Genomic DNA, 20,142 nt, shown 5'->3' with positions numbered 1-20,142 from the left:
CCTCTGTGCACTGTATGTCTGACTCGAAGAGTAAGATGTCTGCAGATAGAAAATATGGGATTAATGAACTGGGGTTATTGGGTGCCTCTCTCCTCTTCCCTTTCTCTTCTCCTGTAGAACCCCAAAGGTTAACACCCTCACCTTAGGTAAGTGAACGCCGAGCTCTCCATCTGCCTCGGGGCAGGGTGCCGTAACCAGTTTCTTCACTGGATAAGGGTGCAGGCCTCTTGACCTCAGAGGACTGCTGTCCGTCGTTAACTGCACGAACGGTAAGTTCTGGGCACTTCAAATGTCTTAAAAGTCTTTTGTAATGATATCTCTTGTTTTGCAGGGTTCCGGCGATGGCGGATGGCGGGCTGATGAGAGTTGAGGATCGAACCCGCGTGAGAAATAGAGGCGCCTGGAAGCACGTAAGTAAGCGCTTGTAGCCTGCTTCACGATGCACACTAACTGTCCCTTTTATCTTGCAGGTACAAGTTCGGAGCTTTAGAGAAGCTGAAGGGTGCTGGAATACCCACTGGATTCGGCGTGGGAAGGAGTAATGGCACGTGAGTAATAAAGTTGCCCAATGTCTTTAAACGCACCTTCTTTTGTCTTTCAGATGCGGGATGCAGCGCCGAAGGCCTCCGGAGTGTGCGAAGAGCTGGTAAGCTTTTGTCTTTCAGATGCCGGAATGCAGTGCGAAGACCTCCGGAGCATGCGAAGAGTAGGTAAGCCTTTGTCTTTCAGATGCCGGAATGCAGCGCGAGGCGTTGGTGACAGCCGATGGACCAGGTAAGAGATGCGCTGCCACTGAAGACCGTAGTGCTAACCTGTTCTTTCTTTGTCTTTACAGGTGCTGCTGAAGACTGGATTCCAGGATGGTAAGCCTTTGTTCCCTTAGGCCCAGGATCAGAAGCAGAAGACACGATGAGCGTTCTGCTGCAGAGAATGCAGAATAACGCAAAGCAAGATTCATCCATCGGGTGTGGTTTAAATAGCCTCCTGTAGTGCTTAGGTGTCTCCTTCCACAGCCACGCCTAGGTAAGAAAAGAGTTCCTGCTTTCCAGAAGAGTTCCAGTGTTCTGAACCTAGGGAGTGGCTCCTGCCCCACCCAACAGGAAAAGTAGTCCCAAACAGAAGAGGATCAGGGGTTCAACTGGCAGGTAAGTAAGCAGCATGGTCTGCTGCAGGTAAGTCCACCCAAGCATTATGAGCCCGGCGCTTCCAGCGCTGGGACTGGGCATCTTTATGAGCCTGGTGCCACTGGCGCCAGGACAGGGTCCAAAAGGTCCCAATTGGGACTGGCTGGCACTCGGAACCGGGGTTATGGGTCTGCTTCCAAGGGAGTCGGGCAAGTCCTGATCTTTTGGAAGCAGAGATCATGACAGAAAGAAAGGGATGCACTCTGGATACTGACAGGGGGGGTAGTTGATAAAGTAATCAGTCTTGCAGTTCAAGGTTATTCGGTTCCAGCACCAATGGGGAAAAGGTTCATAACTGTCTCTAGGGGCCTTCAGAGAAGGACCACGAGGGCAGAACCACAATGTACCTGGTGCTGAAGAAGTTTTTGGTGCGCGACAGCGTCAAGGTGTTTCCAGGGCACTTCGCAGCCCTGGAGAGAGAGTTAGTGGCAGGAGACTGCTGTGGGTACCAGGCGGCAGCCAGTTCAGCAAGCGTTGCTGGTCGGACATCTTCAGGCTATCCGGCGCGGCGGCTAAGGGCCAAGAATCGTTGTCTCTGTGCTGGTTGGGAGATCTGGAATGCTGGTCGAGGCGGCTCGGATGGCTCTTGTGACTGCGGCGTGACAAAAGTCTGCGGTGCAGCCGGATGCAGTTCGAGGATTGACTCTGGCTTAAAAAGTTTCTTCTTTTTTGTATGTCAGCTTCTTATGCCCAACGACTCATTACTTGATTATGTTTCCGTTATGTATTGTGGTTTTGAGAAAAATCAGAGGAAAAACCCCAACTCCGCCAATGATAAGTCATGTGTTTGTGCATCTCGTGCCTTTTTCCAATCTGGGGATTACTTTTTTAAAAAAAATACATCAGACTCACAATGATTTGCAGCCTTTACAGCCTTTAATGAGCTGAACAAGAAAACATCTAGAGACAGATGCATCGGCACATTTCAGTAACAATAAAAGACCTTATGGCACACATTGAGCCAGCATGGTTCCCGTTTTATTCACTGAATTAAGATTAAACAACCTAATAGAAACTTCTGATCAAGAGATCATATGAACTATGTGCGCAGTGCCAATATCAATGGAATCCCACACCCTCCCTGTAACTCTTCACCTGGGGCATTGGAGCACTGCCCCATTAGATTCCTACCACAGGCTGCAAGTTCAGCACGGTAGCCATATTTTCCAGGTGCTCTCACCACTCCCTGTATCTCCTCTAGGCTTGCTTCAATTATCTCGTTAGTATGCACTACCACCAGCCGGAGTAGTCAAAAAGAATGCAGATCCTTGGAGCCTTTGATATTTAAATGAGGCTGCTCATGGCTAGAGCAAAGTGTGCCTTCCCCCTTCTGGAGATGCTATGATGTGCCCGGGGCTTTCACATTCCAGCTGAATATGACAGGTGGAGACGGCGCCTGTAGGCTGTGTCTTCCCGGAGTACATGTGACTATGCGTTTTGTGCAGGAAGCAGGTGGACTTTGTGCGGAATGGCCTCACATAGTCCTCTGAGGTTGATCTCCCATCATTCATTCTCATTATAAAAAAACGAAAAAACCCTAGGCGAGCGCACTCTCTCCATGCGAATGGTCGAATTCCTCACAATTGTTCATGCTATAATCATCACTAAAAGTTATATCAACACTACGGCTACTACTATATTAATTTCCATTATTATTGTTAGCATTCATATTGCTACTCATACATGTAAATCCACTAATAATATTAACATTTATATGAACTGTCCCGTTTAAGTATACAGCCTCATTCCCCCCTTTTACAGGACCTCCCTCATAACATACTTTCCCCAAAAAAGCCCCAACAATAGCACCAATATCATATATACACCTGAAATAATGGTCATTCCACAGTAATAGGCATAGCTCCATATATTGTCATTTGTGCATCTACACTTCAGATCCCTACTTGACGAACAGTTATTTACATTGGTGAGGTTCATCTTCTGCTCTCCTGAAATGAAAGCAAAATACATGGAACAAAGAAAAGGAGAGGCGTACAAGACATCATTTTACAGATAGAGAGAGAGAGACGGAGAGAGAAACAGAAAAAGACCTCCTGAAAGAAGAAACATATGGAGCTAGGAGCTGAGCTTTGGTCCGTTAGAGGAGTGTGACAATGCACACTTTGCTGTGCCTACCCAGGCCGATGAGGTAGATACGGTGCAGGTACTACTCCCACCTTTTCCAGATAATTGAAATGCTGATGTTCTTTCTGGAGGTGCCCCATGGACGTCAGATAGGTGGACCCAATATTACAAGCCCTTTACCTTCACAGCGAGGGAAGTGCAAAACACCACCTTGTATGCCCAATGGAACCAAGGGTTGTTCCACCTATGCACAAAATTACAAATATACACAAATTTACCAGGCAGCAGCGGTTCTGTAGTCATGCACTCACTAGCAGTCGCTGTCATGGTTGCTACGTCCCGTGTGTCTGCCATCTCAATTCTTTGAGGTTCAATCTGAGGGGAGAAATTTAATTGCCTGCATTAGTGTGGTTAAATAATCTTTGAACTTGTCACCTAACACTGCTGCTGCCCTATGAGGGTCTGAAGTTCTTCTTAAAGGAGATATGAGGGTGTGCATATGGCGAACAGTGACCACCTTGTGAGGTGACAAATGGTGGTATTTGCTGGGCTGTGAGCGAAACCTAAAGAGGGCCAGGGGTAAACAGTGTACCCAGTTTTTCTTCAACGTGGTACACAGTTTGACAGTTTGCTTTTGAAGAGCCTGTTTATCCTCTCCACAACGTCGGGTAATCAAACACATCTGGTGCTTAATGCCAAGTAGTACTGTAATGTGCTGAAATAGTGCTTTGAAAAAAATGTGTGCTATTGTCTGACCTTAGAACCTCGCACACACCCCATCAAAGGAAATCCTTGACGTACTAAAAATCTAGTGGCACATGACAACCGGATGTGCACAAGGACCTGCTTCCACACTCCTTGAGAAAGGGCAAACCACAACTTTGAGCTACCTGGAGCCATTGCATCTATGTGTTATTCACGGAATGGCCCAGAAGGATGGGGAAATGGGCCCCGTAACTTCCGTATTGGCATTGCTGTACCAAAACGTTGTCATCTAGTGCAATGTACAGCCATTTCTATGATGCTCTCCTGGAAGTTTGATATAAACCAATCCATCTGTTGTGATGTCCTACATCGAACTGTAGGATGGGTAATGTAACTGTTTGAATGCTACTGCCAGCAGCTCATTGGGGATTACTGTCTTCACTGAGCTCTCCTGTCTCCACAATAGATCTGTTGGGGATTGCTTCAATCCCCTTCATAGCCATAATTCCTTCTCTCTTTCTGGTGTTCTACCCTGTAACTCAATGATCACGGAGATAGGCAATGCTGTTTAAGGTATTGAATGTTTGCTTGCTGGTTGGGTGGTCACAATGTATTCAGCAGGAATTTTATTTGACAGATACGTCAAAGAGCACACCAAGACCAACAATAAAGATACCTAAAACAATCAAGAACACTCATCCACTAATTGAGGAAATTACTGAAATACACAAAACTCAAAGTCCGGGAAAGGGTGAAATGGAAGGCACGATCACAGATGACTTTTTGAACATATCAGTTTCCACCCTAGTTCCTGAGGAAGACCATCAAGAAGCTCATGACATCCTAACGCCTAACTCACCAGAGTTTGTGACTCTGGCACAGAAACAATCGAGAATAGATGAAAAATGGAGACTAGCTAGCACAACACCTCAAACTCCAGATAGAGAAAACAAACATTACAAAACCGAGGACTTTCCAATAAATTCAAGGCAAAATGAAACCTAGGAAGTTCATCAACCCATATCCAAAGTAAGATTTTGGGAACCAGTGTATTCCAATTAAACTAAAGTCAACATCAACCATAAAACAAACATACAGAGGGAAAATGAATCTCCAAAAGGCGATTGGGATAATTGCCTATTGTTGGAAAGACTGGTCAAATCTTGAGAAAATGTAATCTCGAATAGAGAAAACATCTTGAAGTTACTATACTGTATCCCAAAATTGAGAGCGATTTGTTCGTCGGATATAAAAGTGGTGGAGTTTATAAACGACAAAGTCTTAGATCGGGTATATTTACATCTAGTTTCGGCCATGGAACAGCAGATGCTACTGGAAGCTGCTCCTTGCCTTTTACCCCTATGCTTCGAATTAACAGTTCTACAGAAGAAAACTCACTCCAAGGGTCTTTGAAACCTAATCTTAAATGTTGCAGAAAAAGCCCTAGTCCGGAGGGAAGAAAGTACTCCAAATACCATTGGCAACAATGCTATAACCAGTATCACCGCCCAAAACTATGATGCAAACAACATTCTTGATGAGGCACCAAGGATCTCTAACTTAAAAACCTGCATGGAGATTCCTTTGAGAATCACCATTAGAACCAGAAGAGAATAAGAAAAGTGCAAATGATACAACCAAAAAGTAAATCAAATTCTGGTGAAAATTCATGGTCCTGGATGGCCGAAGATTTGATAATAAACTCAGATTATTAGCTAAAGGGACAGAATGTGCCAGGAAATATAAACCTGGCATCATGGAACACAAGAGGCAACTCACATTTATTCCAGAATAGTGATTTGGCCTTTGAGAATGACGATCTACTGTTTTTCCAAGAACTGTCGCTATTTACAAATCCTTGCCTAGACGAATTCATAACAGTCTTAAATCCTGCAACAAATGGCCTCATAGGGATGCCATCTTTAGAGCTATGGTTCGCTATGAAATCGAGGAGAGGGCTATCCATAGCGAAAGGGGACCATTGAAACACTTATATGCAGGCTGTGGAACTAAAATGGGGCCCTGAACTATTCCTGGAGTGAGATCGACCTTACTGATCAATTTAAACTGTAATCCACTGGCAATCATTGAAGAGGATTTCATAGAAGGAGTGATGGATCTGATAGACTCTGCATACACAAGACTAGAGTCCAGCAGTATTGTTCTTTGTGGAGACCTGAATTTGTCATGCAGCCCACTCGGGTGTGATCTGAGTACAGGAATTTGGATTTCTATTCTCCGGCAAAGGAAGAGGCCAGCAATGGCTGCAAGGAATGGAAGCGAGGGACAGGCATATTTTAAATGGCTGCTCGCTGTGTGAAATACCCAGCAACCCAACTTGGCATAGAGGAACTCACCTGGCAACCTTCGACTATCTCTTTATTTCTGGTAACATATTGCCGCTGCTACACAAACTTGTAAATAATGAACTGATAAATAGTGACCACAACCTTCTAAGAACAACTTTGAAGGTATGGGAAATTGTAAACAAGCTGGTATATTCAAATAATGTTGAAACAAACCAGGGAAACAATTGACTGAGCATGACTCAGGGAACAATTGAAGGCCTGACCACCCAATACAAAGACCAGATTACAAAACAGGGCGACTGTCAGCGAGCGGTGAGAGGTCCTCTCGTGTGGTAGTCTTAGCTCTCCTTCTGGTGGGCTTTTTTTCCTTATTTAGAAATGGCCTATTACGGGGGAAAGCCACAATGCCTGACTACAGGACTGCCAAGGGAAGAGGCCCCTTCCCCAGAACAGCTGAAACAGGGGAGGCTGAAAAAAACCTTGACTGAAGCCACTGACAGGATTCTGAGTTGAGCATAGATCATGGTGACAAGCGCGAGGAAGGAGCCAGCAAATATAGTCACTGAAAATGGAGGCACCGGGAGAGCCGTAGGAGGAAAGGGGGACAGAACAGCTAAAAATTAGCACAGAGACCAGCTGGAGGTTCCATGCGAAGCAAGACTCCAGCGAGGCAAAGGTAGCTAGGACAGAGGAAAGCTAGAGGAGCACAGAGTGAAAATGAAGAAATTAAGCGTCTTACCCACAGTGAAGAAAACAGGTTTGCAACATGAGGCTGTGAGGATGAGGACTGAAAGTATATTCAAGGCGGCAGCCACCTTGAGAAAGACTAGACCAGGGAGCTGCGTTCACAAGGAACGTGATGGTACATAAATGGCAGATGGTACACCGTTTCCAAAGACTCCAGGAAGGAAGCATGACAGTATTCGCCCTCTTGTATCTAGATGTACCGGGTTTGCCCAGAGGTAGACAATGAAAACGTAATATCAAGTGAGGAGCCTTGATGTGAGAATTTGGTTCCCAGGAGTTCTCTGAAGTCAGATATCCCTTCCGATTCACCAGATATTGCAAAGTCTCCTTGTATTATCAAGATTCACTTATGTGAAATACTTCATATTCTTCCGGGTCTTCAGGTTCCAGTGCTCTATTGACTCATCTGTTCCTGGAAAAAGGATCAGGCACGTATGGGTGCAAAAGAGAAGAATGGAAAACCAGATGCAGTCTGCCCAGAGACTTTGGTAAGCGCAACCTGAATGCGACAGGATTGACATTGGAGATAACTTCAAAGAGACCTATGTATCTGGGTGATAACTTGGATGGGCGAACCCATCGAGATAAGTATTTCGTAGAGAGCCAAACCTTGTTTCTGACTTCCCATCCAGGAACCTCGCTTCTGTGTTTGTCAGCTTATTCTTTATGTCTCTTCTTGATGTCTTCCAGACTCTCATAGGCGGTGTTATGGGTTCGAGTGATATCGACCAACAATGAGTCCACGGAGGGTACAGAAGAAGGTGGATACATGGAACTAGGCAGGGAACGTGGATGCATTCCATAGGTGCAGTAGAATGGACTCATATTGGTAGAGGTGTGTATGGTACTGTTGTACGAAAACTCAGTGGTGGGTAGGAGGTCAAACCAATTATCCTGTTGCGAGTTGATGAAGCAGTGGAGGCATTGCTCCATGATGTAATTGAGCCTCTCTGCCTGCCTGTTAGTCTGTGGATGGTAACCAGTTGACAGTGTCCTTTCTATGCCAAGAAGCTTGCATAGGGTCCTCCAAAACAACAATGTGTACTGGGAACCTCAATCTGAAGTGATAGACTCTGGAAGTCCATGCAATCTGAAGATTTCTTGAAAGAACACCTTAGCCATCTCTTGTGCGGTTGGCAACCCGGGAAGTCATACAAAGTGGGGCATCTTGGTAAAGGAATCTGTTGTCACCATAATGGCTCTACACCCTTGTGAGGGTGGCATATCCATTAGTAAATCTGTGGACACATGACTCGAGGGTCAGGTAGGCGTGGGACTCTGTTCCAGATAACCGACAGGTTTGATGGTACTGTACTTGCCATAAGCACACAAAGGACATGAGCGAGTGAAGCTTCTTACATCCTTGCGTACGGTTGGACACCAGAAAGATAATCGTAGTAAGTCTAAGGTAGCTTCATACACCTTGTGTCTTACCGTTTTGCTACTATGGCACCACAACATGATGCTTCCTTGCAGTGCTGTGTCAAGAACCACTAAGCGGTCATCATAGAGAACAAGCCCTCCTTCTCCACAAAAAGAATTCTATTACTTTGGACAAGGGAAGAAGTCTTGCAGAGGCCTCTTTCACTTTTTGTAAAAAATGAAGAGACTGCAGATAAGAATCGGTTTCTTCGAAATACAGGGTCTGTGGTAGGACTGTTGGTAGAATCGATACTGTGCTATCTTGACAGGCCGTCTGCAATTATATTTTTGCTTCCCCGGTATGTATGTGATGTTGAAATCAAACTGAGTGAAATAGTGTGCCCGTCTGGCTTGTATGGCATTGGGACAATCCATCTGTTATAATATCTGAGATTTCTGTGTTCCGTACGAACCTCAAATACATGACTCACACTGTGAAAGGCCACTCCTCATAAGCATGTTTAATAGCCAGTAGCTCCTTTTCTATTATGGAATCATTGAATTCACTAGGGTTCAGTGTCTGTAAATAAGCTATAGGATGTTCCTGGCCATTGATCATTTGCTTGAGAACCACTCGCACAGCTCCAGCTGAGGCATCAGCTTCCACAATGAACAGAAGTCCTTGATCGGGCTGAAGAAGAATGGTAGCAGAATAGAACATGGCTTTGAGACATTGGAAGGCTCTCTCTGCTGTTTCTCCCCACAAAAACGGTACGTTTTTCTTGAGCAATGCTGTGATGGAAATAACAATTTTGGAGAAGCCGTTGATGAAGTTTCAATAAAAATTGGCCAGTCCCAAAAACCACTGAATCTCCTTCACTGATGATGGAGAAGGCCAGTGGGGCAAGGTCATGACCATGCGCTGATCCATTTTGATACCCCGACCAGATAGGATATACCCCAAATAAGGTATGGATGAGACTTCAAACAGGCACTTCTCTGGCTTGACCAAGAGTTGATGATTACGTAGTTGATTCAGTACTTCCTTTACTTGCTCTTGGTGTTGTTCCATTGAAGCGGAGAAGACGAGAATGGCATCAAGGTACATAATCACAGAGTGATACAACATATCCGAAAACAGTCTGTCCATAAAGCGCTGAAAAACAGCTGGGCATTGACCAAACTGAACGGCATCACCTGATATTCAAAATGCCCATAGAGCGTTCTAAAGGCCATCTTCCATTTGTCCCCAGATCGTATCCCAAGGAGGTGATAGGCCGTATGAGTCAGTTCTGGAGGTTGCTATCGAGATATTCTCAGAGAGCCTTCTTTTCAAGTGAGGACAAGGTATACATGCGACCAACGGGAACCAAAGCATCCAGAGTAAGGTTGATGGTGCAATCCCTACGGAAGATGAGGTGGTAGCTCCTTAGGGATCTTGTCTTGAAAAACATCATAATAGGCTTGATAAATCTTAGGTACGCAATGAATCTCTAAGGCCGACGGGTGAAGAGTAGGGCTTGCCATAACGGACCCACCTTGGGTGCTTTCCAGGCAGTTACCAATACAAAAGTCTGAAATGAAATGCAGAACATTCTTGGCCCAGTCTATATAGGGATTGTGGAGCCTCAATCACGGAATCCCCTTAGAACTGGAAAGTGAGGGGCCCTGATGACATCAAAACACAGGGATTCCTTATAACTGTGAATCGACAGAAATAGAGGAATGGAATGATAGGACCTGAACTGAGAGGTTGACCATCTACTCCTTATAAAGCCTGTTTCTCCTAATCTCAGGACATTCTCTAAGAAGATGACCATCTGCACCACAGTACAAGCATAAACCAAGTTCCTGTCTCCTCTTTCTCTCCATGGGAGAAAAGGACCCCTAGTGAGCCGATTTGCATGGGTCCTTCCTTGGGAGTATGAGCTAAGGTGGGAGGAAAAGCCATGGGAACCAAAGAGGGGTTGGGCATTACCTTGTACTACTTCAGTTCTACTCATCTTTCTGACAGGTGATAGTAAATCTGTAATACCTAGGATATCATGTCCGACAGTGTTGCAGGGCAGTCCATGCAAGCCAACTCGTCCTTGATGTCTTCATATATTCGTCTTCTGAAAAAGGTTTACTGAGCCGCTTTTTCCCACCCGACCTCAGCTGCCGTGCATTTAAAATTGGTTACGTATGACAGTAAGTCGGAAGATCCCTGGCGTATGTCCAAAAGTGATTCACAGGCAGGTTAGACACTTCAATCTCTCAAAGTTCTGTTTGAGCAAGGCAATGAATGCCCTATAGTAGTGTAGAACAGGATTGACCATGGTGACAAGTGGTGTAGCCCAGGCCAAAGCATTGCCAATAATGTCGGATATCAAAAAACCTACTCGTCAGTGATCAGAAGCATAGGTTGTTGACTGGAATGTAAAATAGACCACACAGGCATCAATTAATTCCTTCAACTTCTTTGGTGATGCATCGTATTTTCCTGAAGCTAGTATCATGGAAGGTAAATCCATAGGGTGACCTTCTCGGGTATTCACTAACTGCCTAGGAACTGTGTTATCCGTCTTCAGGCTCTGGACCTCCAAGGTGAGCCCCTGGACTGCTGCTAGAAATGTTTGTACCTGTACCGCAGTGGCCATGGCGACTGGGCATTGCAAACTTTCAGCAGTGCTCTCCTCCTCCTCACCTTATTCTTCTATCGATGTCGGAGGTGAGAGGCCCTCTTGTGGGGAAGTCTTAAACCTCCTTCCGGTGGTCTTTCTTTCTTTATATAGAAATGGCCTATTAACGGGGTAAGCCACTATGCCTGACTACAGGACTGCCAAGGCAAGAGGCCCCTTCCCCAGAACAGCTGAAACAGGGGAAAAAAGCTGGGGCGGCTGAAAAATAAACCAACTGAAGCCGCTGACAGGATTCTGAGTTATCGAAACCAGTGGTGGGGATGCCCTTGTGATACCTTTGAGGCTATAAAAACTATTTACTCTTAAACCACACTAAGACTAAACAGTGCAGGACTTCTTTCAGATGTGATTCCGACTTCCAAGGGCTTGAAGCAGGGGTGCCCCTTGGCAGCAGCATTCTTTAACCTTTTCATATCTAATCTTGGGGACAAACTGGTGAAAGCAAGATGCTTTCCGCTGATGGTATGTGGGAAGCCAATAAACGCACTATTATATGCAGTTGACCTGGTTCTGTTGGATAAAACAACTGAATAAACTGATGGAATATGTCCACAATAACGGTCTAGAGATTGATGTCCTGACATTTAAAGTATTCATTTTAGAGCTGGCACAGAGAAGAAAAGGTCAAATCTGTATATGGTACTTGCCAGGTGAGCCCTTGAAACAAGTGGTAGTATTTAAATATCTAAGGCTTCTGGTTAACAGTATTAGGGCTGACAACCTAACTGAAAAGTCATTACAATCAAATATAAAAATCTAGCAGCACAAAGAAAAAACTACACAAGAATTGTAGTCTTTTTTCTATGTTACTACTAATAACATTTTATAAATTGAAGGTAGTAGCAGCCTTGACGTATAGGAACAGAGACTGCTTTGTTCCTACCCGTCATGGTTTGGTCGAGCAGCATAAAGGGTCATAAAGGGTCTTTTTTTGGAACACAGTATTGGATCTACCGAAATCATCCCTATCCAAGTGGTCCGACTTGAACTGGGCCTAGTGTCTCTTTATGGTATGGTCTTTTGGACCATCATCCATCGGACCCATCGAGGCCCAAGGTTACCAATGTCTCTAAGGTGGAACACCTGAGGTAGCTGCCATGGGGTGACGTCACTCTGGCCACGTGGAAAGGTTTCCGATTGTCTTGTTGGCACAGTTGCCAGAATGTCTTCCTCTGACATTGCTGACTGGCAGTGTGCTCCTCCCTGTGCTTTTGGGTGTGTGCCTGTGCTGCATGTGGGGTGACCGTTGCTTAACCGTTGCTCCAAGGGGAGGGGGGCTTTATGGAGGCTTTCTTGCCCCTCTTGAAATGGGGCCACACCACTGGTGGTGCTGCTTCTCGCTCACTGCATGGGCCATCCTGTCTTTTGTGGCGTGTGTGGCCCTTGAAGAAAATGTGGCTTCGCAGGCCACGATACTACATACTCACTGCCGCGGCCTCTGCTGGAACTGCATGATATGGGCCCTGAACTCGATAGCCACTGTGTGGGGCGTAATCACCACTGTTCCCTCGGGTTTTGTATGAGCAGTGGAACCAGGCTACACCTTCCCCTCTGATTCGAGTGAGGATCTGCGTCCTGCAGGACAACGCCAGGTCCGTCGTCCATCGTTGCCAGTGTCAATGAGGGGAGCAGTGCTCTCACTCACGTGGCTCATTTCCGCTCGGCATTCATACGCAGTTCAACAAATGAGGAGGCCCACACGGCAGTACCGGTCTCAACTCCTTTATTAGTTTAACTAACCTCTTTCCCTGAAACCCTGGCAGTTCCATTTCCCATGGACCTACGCCCACCCTAACCCCATCTTCCACATAACGATGTGGAAGGACCATTATTTGAACTATAACAACATGACTACAGGTTTGTTGGTGGGGAACCTGTGTTACCTCTGGCTAAAAGCTGGAGGTAAGGCAGGCGCCTTACAGGCAGAAAATGCTGTCATTACCGGCACCAGTATTGTCGGTGCATGTAAGGATGGCAAATCCCCCCTTAGAGTCCTATGGGACTCCATGAATGGTGATTTACACCATCACTCCGGCATTCGTAATCCAGCGGTAATGTCACCAGACCGAGGGCCGGAAACGGTAACAGCATTTGTGGTCTCATGGTGGATTTACCGCCAGGATACCAGCATGGTCGTAATGAGGCCCAAAGTCTACCTCTTGAATAGGATATTTTAAGAGAAATGAATTTGATATAGTGTTACTAGTGAAGGTATTTGTGACAATGAAATGTAAAAGCTGGTATCGAATTTGACTGTGATTTTAAATTAGTTATTAATCTAAATTTGGGATTTAAGGTTTGCGATAAACCAATGCTAAATACATTTTTTTTTTAAATATGTCACTGCTTCATTAGACATGTTTCCAGCTAACAGATTAAGTACTCAGGAATTTTCAGCCTTAGAATAGGTCACTATTTCAGGGTAATTATCGGCTTCTGCTGCAATGCTTCCATAACCATTTTTCTCTCTTTCTTGTTGCAGAACTTGGACCAGTGAGATTTAAATGTTCTCCCCTCACTGGGGGCTACCGCCTGAGCGTCCACTTAGAATGCCCTACAGGAAACTACACCGGATTCTGGATCCTGGTGAATGGCAACTACTCAGTGCACTCAGAGAGGTGTGGCGAGGTCTTGGTGAACGAGCTGCAGCCGGCGCGCACGTACCAAATAAGCGTAGAGATACTGTTGCCCAACAGGACTATTCTGTCGCCAGCTTTGTCGTGTAACACTGATGGCAAAGGTAATGTATGATGGAAAAAAGGTGGGGGCAACTTCACGGGAGACACAACAGCAAGGAGGTAGGTTAGTGATGGCGGTTGGTGGGCAGGGAAATAATGCACAAACCAAGCAGAAGATATTGGTGGTGCTAGATTCTATAAGCCTACCTGCTTCAAGTCTCTCTCACGTGAGAGATTTCAAGACATCCCTTCCTTTAGAGACATTGCTACATTATTTAAATTCTCTGGGTCTCATTTCGAGTCTGGTGATGCAGTAAAAATCTGTCCTTCATTTCTTCTTTGCCATCTTTGCCATCACTTGCGGTAGTGAAATTACTGCCAGTTTTATCACACTTGAGCTGAGTGCTGGAGATAACTCCTCCACTTTAAAGCCAAAATGTGAAAGGATTTCCACAGGAGGAATTAACTCCCATGGCAATTCCACCAAATCCTGCATGGAAAGTAACACCAATATACTGCTACTCATAATCCAGTAGTCATTTCACAGCACCAAGTGGCAACATTGGTAACTGAGTTTGTCGATGATAATAAAAATAACTACATCAACAGTGGTGGACTGCTCTGCAGAGGTGTAGCAGTGTTTCTCGGCATGTGAGTGACTCTTAGAGGCACTGGTACTGGCCTTTGGGGTACTCTGCCCACTGGATATACATGCCTTTGTGCACTAGGACCCCAACCGGCCCATAAAGCTGGGGGTTGCCCAATAGCACTTTAAGATGAGTAGCAGCACCTGTGAGTTGGATGGGGATGCAGATTAATACTCTTGCATCGAATCAATAATGACATCTCAATAGTTTGACAAAGGGAGTCCGTTTAATTACAAGTACAAGAAACAGGGAGTTTGTGAACATCAGCTGTTGCTTGATCTTCCTTCTCGCTTCACAACTCCAATGAACTTAAAAAAAAAACACATCTTTTATACTAAAAACTCGTCATCACTGACGTGTAATGCTTAAAATGTTGCATGGAATTCTATTGGTTCTAGGAAGGTAACTTCAATATAGGTACTATATCTGTATATGGTAACAAAGTGAGGGGATTGGATAAACAGTGTCAGATGGGGCATCTGAGCGCTTCCTTCAAAATGGCTGCCGTAGACGTCACTAAAAGTATGACATCTCATTGGCTCTATTAACTATAGGACCCTAGATTACTTGGTTCACTATGATTGGGTTGGCATCAACCCCACTCATACTTTTCCACCAGCCTAGCAGCATGCAGAATATCCGGCCAGGTGCAGGGAATTCGTTCGCTCCCCCAGTCTCCCTCCAATTATTGCAACAATCAATCATCCCTTCAGTGGTCATGTGTCAATTATTTCTTTGTATCTTGGCCTTGAGACTGCTGTTGGTCTGGAAAAGTGAAGGCGCCTGGGCATTGCACAATTCCATGCGTAGGTGTGAAAGTTTCATCTCTGCTGCTGGCTCGATTACGTCATTCCGACACTGTGAAAGTCATCTTATTCTCCATGTAATTCGTGCATTTCATTTACTTTTGTCAGCCATCTGCCTCCTGAGGCTTATCTTGACCTTTCAGAATAGGATACTCTGTTCTTCTCTTTATTAAATGTATCTACTATTGGCCTACTTCAGCTGGTACGACCTTGGCTTCTTGGCACGACTTGTCTTTGTCTGAGTTTCTGCCTGTTCTTAATTCTCAATTTTCCTGCTGCGAAACTCTCCTCGTGAGACCTTAAGTAACCTTTGGATAGTTCTGCTCTTGTGCATAGTGGAAGTTTACTTATATAGAGTTCTTTTCTTGAGGTAGATATGTATAGGTGGTGCTTGCCGCACTCTATTTTACTATTAAGTTTTAGCAAGCCTCACGATTTTCTTAGCTTCTTGCGGTTCCTTGCATATGTACACGTGTAAACTAGCTGCATGTCTTCATCACGCACATGGCATAAGCTTTTTACATTTGACATCACTCGTTTCACTTTAAACTCAGGATGCCACTTATCCATGGTGTTTCGTCTCTTTTCATCATTCATAGGTCGTCATACCTTTTATATGTGAGTCAGTCCGTGTTCTTGTGACGTCACCATTCGTCTTCTTTTAGGACTTTCTTGGCTTCTTCTGGTATTGCATTTTGACAATCGTCATTCTGTCTCACTTGTTGATATGGTTTTCTCAATGGGTACCTTACTGTCCAAGGTTTCTTAGGTGCAGGTACTTCAATAGGTGCTGTCAATCTGATAGGTACTGGGCAGAGCCCTGCTGCTGCTCTCTCCTGGTTTATTTGCTCATCATAGATCACATATTTCAGCGTAAACGTTCCTGGCACATCAAAATGGGCAGGGGGTGCGAATTGTGTTTGGGACCTCATCTACACTCCCCCTTCTGGGTGATTCATCGACCACTTTCACTTCTTCTTTTGTATCCATCTTTCCTGCATCCTATGTATTCACTTTCACTTCTTCTTCTGCATCCATCTTTACTTCGTCTTCTGGGGCCACACATGAAGGTCTGAAGAAATGTCTCTTTGGAGTCTATATACTCCCTTCAGGTTCCCTGCTGTTCTCACGTGCTTGTCCTTATTCCATGTCATAAGTTGACATTGTCCATTTGGACTGCAATAGATCCATCTTCCCACATAGTTTCTGTGTTTCCTTGGATACCGAAACTTGGTTCCTTCTGTTGCATGAATGCTAGCTTTCACAACATTTCTTATTTCTTCATCAGTTAGGTCTTTGGGCTTCCATCCTGGTTCGATATTGATCATGATCTTCATCGCTATAGCCTTTTTCGCAGTTTTCTGGCACTGAGAGATTATTATCCTGATAACACAGAATCCTTGTAATATCATCACTAGTAGGGCTCCTAGGAACTTGAATGCATCTGCCATCCATTGTGGAACCCAGGAAAATAGTGATCCAAGCGAGCTGTCATTGTTTACTTTGTCAGCTTCATTGATCATCTGATTCTATAATTTCATCAACATACCTATGTCCTCTGTTAACGTTCCATTTTCTTCGTCGTGAGATGGTATAAATGTGCAACATGATTCTCCAATTATTGCTCAAACTCCTCCATCCATAGCTGTGATCATGTCAAGGACATACCTGTTCTGTAGAGTCATTAGTCGAATTTAACTCAGTTCTTCTCTGATCGCATTAAATCCTTTTATGGTTGTGCTGATGGTCTGCAGTAATTCCCATCTGGTTTTCTGCAACCATTTAGTATTTGCTCCAACTTGAATTCTCGGCATGAAAATTGTTGTGAACACTGAAGAAGTCTGACTGAACAGCCTATGTTCATAATGGATAGCATCAAAAGCTTCTATGGATTTTGCAAAAAAGCAATTCTCTCGCTTCATTTGGCTCATCAGTCCCACAGATCTCCTTTTCCTCAGGTGAGACTCTGCTTTCGGGAAACTGTCAATATCCAGATCACTTTTTGGGATCACCAATGCTGGAACATGGACATTTACCATTGTGCATATACCTTCCCAGTTTCTCGGCAGTCTGATATATACTTTGGATACACATGCCCAATAAGGATCCATGATCACTGAGGTACCATGTACCATTCCTGGTGCATGAAAAACCCGTCCACAGTTTTGATTCCCCCCCATTTTCCTTGTGTCATTATTCCTGAAGCGGAATTTTGGGCTTTCCAATTGCACTATCTGTAAGGGTCCTCCTATGTCTTCGACCCATGTCAATAGTTTAGCAAGTTTTGGCCATAATGGAATGGCTTGCATTCATTTCACCCTATGTTGATGGTGGGCTCATAGTGACTGAAGACCATCCATGCCCTGCATATCACTACTCCTTTCCCCCATCCATCTGGTGAAAGCACTGTTCCCAAATTTGCATTTGACCTCGGTCTTCCATTTTCTGGCTTCTTCTGGAGTTTTTCCTTGGATGTTTAGTTTTTGATTTGCCTCTCTTCTGATTTCTGCTCCTTCAACTCCAGGCTTTTCGTATCTGATCACAATGGGCCTCATTCCGAGGTGGGCGGTAAGGGGTTAACGGCCGCCGTAAGGGTGCCGGTGCTGTTAACCCCTTACCGCCGCAATGCAAGGTCCTTTTAGCGGGTCCCGCTAAGGGCGGCTGGTTTTACCAGGCACCCTTAGTGGGAGCCGCTAAAGGACCAGGGAGCTAATAACGAGCGTTATCAACGGGCCCGTTGTTACCTTCCTCCCCATTACCATTGAGCCCTATGGGAGCTCGAATGGGAATGGGGATGGGTTCTCTGAATGGGGAAATACCGGGTCCTCCAAGGTTGGAATGGCCCGGTAATTCCCCATTCAGGGAACCCAGACCCGGTATGCGGTATGGGGGTAGCCATGGTCCTAATAGCATTGGAATTGTTTTTCCATTGTTTCTTGTATTTATGTCCTGGACATAATCATCTTTATTTGGATCAGTTGCTTCAGTTGCCCATTTCAGTGAGGCATCACTTCCCATGAACTGGCCTCTGGTCGTGCACATTGCTACGTGTGATAGACAGTGTGCTGTCTGCCCATAGATTTCCACAGCTATGAAGATCTTTGACTTCCGCATGCTGCAAGGTAGGAGTGCACAAACAAAGCATTCCCCCTCTGAATTCCGTCGTCCAACTCCTTTCATGTGTTGGTACCATATGTTATTTCCCAAGTGTGCTGTGCTGTCCAGGTAATCGTTTAGTTCACTGTCATCTCCTTGTATGCTCCTCTTTATTCTCAAGGTTTTCATGTAGTTTGCTATCATCACATCCTTAATAGCATCCATGTAGGTGCTTCTCATTGGAGCATTCTCAGTTACCTCAATCCATGGTTCAGGTCTCTTCATCTGTACCAATGCTGTAGGTGGAGGTCTGGCAATCCTTTCCTTCTCCTCTTGCATCCTTGTTCTCTTGGTTATAAATGTCCCTATCCACTCTGCTATTGGCTCAGTATATGGCTGTAGTTTAGATCTTGTACTTGTCCCCTTCACTGGAACATGTGTGCTTATTGATGCTGTCTTTGTTGGTTCATTCTCCACCTCCTTTTGTCTCTTTAAAAGTTCAGCTTTTTCCATTTGTCTTTTTACTTCATTTGTAGTAGAACTTCTCCTAATAGGCAGTATATTCTTCTCCCCTGCTTTGGATTGCGAGTCTGCAGTTATTGACACAGACCTTGTGCGGTGTCTGGTCAAATGTTCGAAAAAAAAGGATCGAATGACCTTTTGATCGAAAACAAAAGGACTGAAAAAAAGGATCGATTTTTTATTTATTTATATATATTTTTTAATTTAGCATGTATAAAAAACTTTTTTTATAAAAAGAAAACAGGGGGTTCAGGGGGGAGCCCACCCATAAAAAAAAAAAATTCGATCAATTTTTTCGGTCTTTTTACTGTCGAAAAAAAGGCATTCGAGCCTGTTGTTTTCGAAACTTTAACCTAGAACCACTTTGTGCAAGTGTACTCACTGTTTGTGCATGTGTATTTTTCATTAACCTTTTCTCATGCTTCCTCTGCCGACCCTGTATCCGGCTTTTCCATTTGTTTGTTACCAAATGTGTGTGCGTGTCATGGCTAATCATATCCATTTTAAGCTCGCTCACCCCTTTGTCAGCTTGTCTAGGAACTGGAAGGACTATAAAAGGTCTGGGTACTTTTGTGGGCGTCATTGGTACATCATTAGCTGGGTGCACTGGAATCGTAAAACACTTTGTGCACCAATAAACAATGCAGTTGGAATCGTCAGTGACAGTAGAACAATGATAAATACAATACATAGGTACATTATGCCTCTGTAGGTTAGGCGGCAACACTTAGTTGTGGAACAATGAGTCTGTCTTTCCCCTTGAGGGACGAAGATGCTGCTGTTTTGATTCCCCATCTCTATCATCTAAGGAAAAAGACTATAGTACTATATTCTATGTAACAATATCTCTGGATTCTGATGTCTTTGCTTGTCGGCTGCAGGTACTGGAAAAATTGTCCTCCTTTGTCTGGACACTGGATTGTCTTATTGTCTCTGGATACAGTTCTCTTTTCTGTAGTCTCAATTAAGGCAACCCGTTCGTCAAGTCCTTCTTTTACTGTACGTGTTCAATATACACAAGCTCCCAGTCTGTTCCCCTTATCTGTTTCACTCCGGACGACATATTGTGTCCTTGATAGTATACACAAGAGTGAAGTCTCTGGCAACACCTTCTCGATCTGTCCCTCGGCGGAAAGTTTGACCGTCTCCTTCGGAAATTGTGATGATTATTAGACAGGTCAACCTGCATCACAATACCATGCAGGAGCATGCTCATCTGTGTAGAATTTGCTGGGTCTCTGATGAAAGTGAGGACGTCAACACCGGCAGGCCTCCCCACAAGTTCTGGTAAGTCCTCAATTAGGCGAAAGAAGACGTTGC

The 20,142-nt window shown here is 44.7% G+C and overlaps 1 protein-coding gene across 1 annotated transcript in view; it reads left to right on the top strand.

Annotated features, from left to right (window-relative positions):
- Window positions 1–20,142, top strand: part of LOC138554754 (uncharacterized) — an 89,047-nt gene that overhangs the window by 40,210 nt on the left and 28,695 nt on the right. Inside the window, exon 3 of the mRNA XM_069642599.1 lies at window positions 13,556–13,813. Coding sequence (XP_069498700.1) covers window positions 13,556–13,813 — 258 coding nt within the window. The remainder of the gene's footprint in view (window positions 1–13,555; window positions 13,814–20,142) is intronic.

This window comes from Ambystoma mexicanum, chromosome 1q (genome assembly GCF_040938575.1).
Source record: "Ambystoma mexicanum isolate Mex_15411 chromosome 1q, UKY_AmexF1_1, whole genome shotgun sequence".
NCBI classification, from domain to species: Eukaryota; Metazoa; Chordata; class Amphibia; order Caudata; family Ambystomatidae; genus Ambystoma; species Ambystoma mexicanum.
The sequence above is the reverse complement of the archived record's forward strand: the minus strand, read 5'-3'. Positions and strand labels throughout refer to the sequence as shown.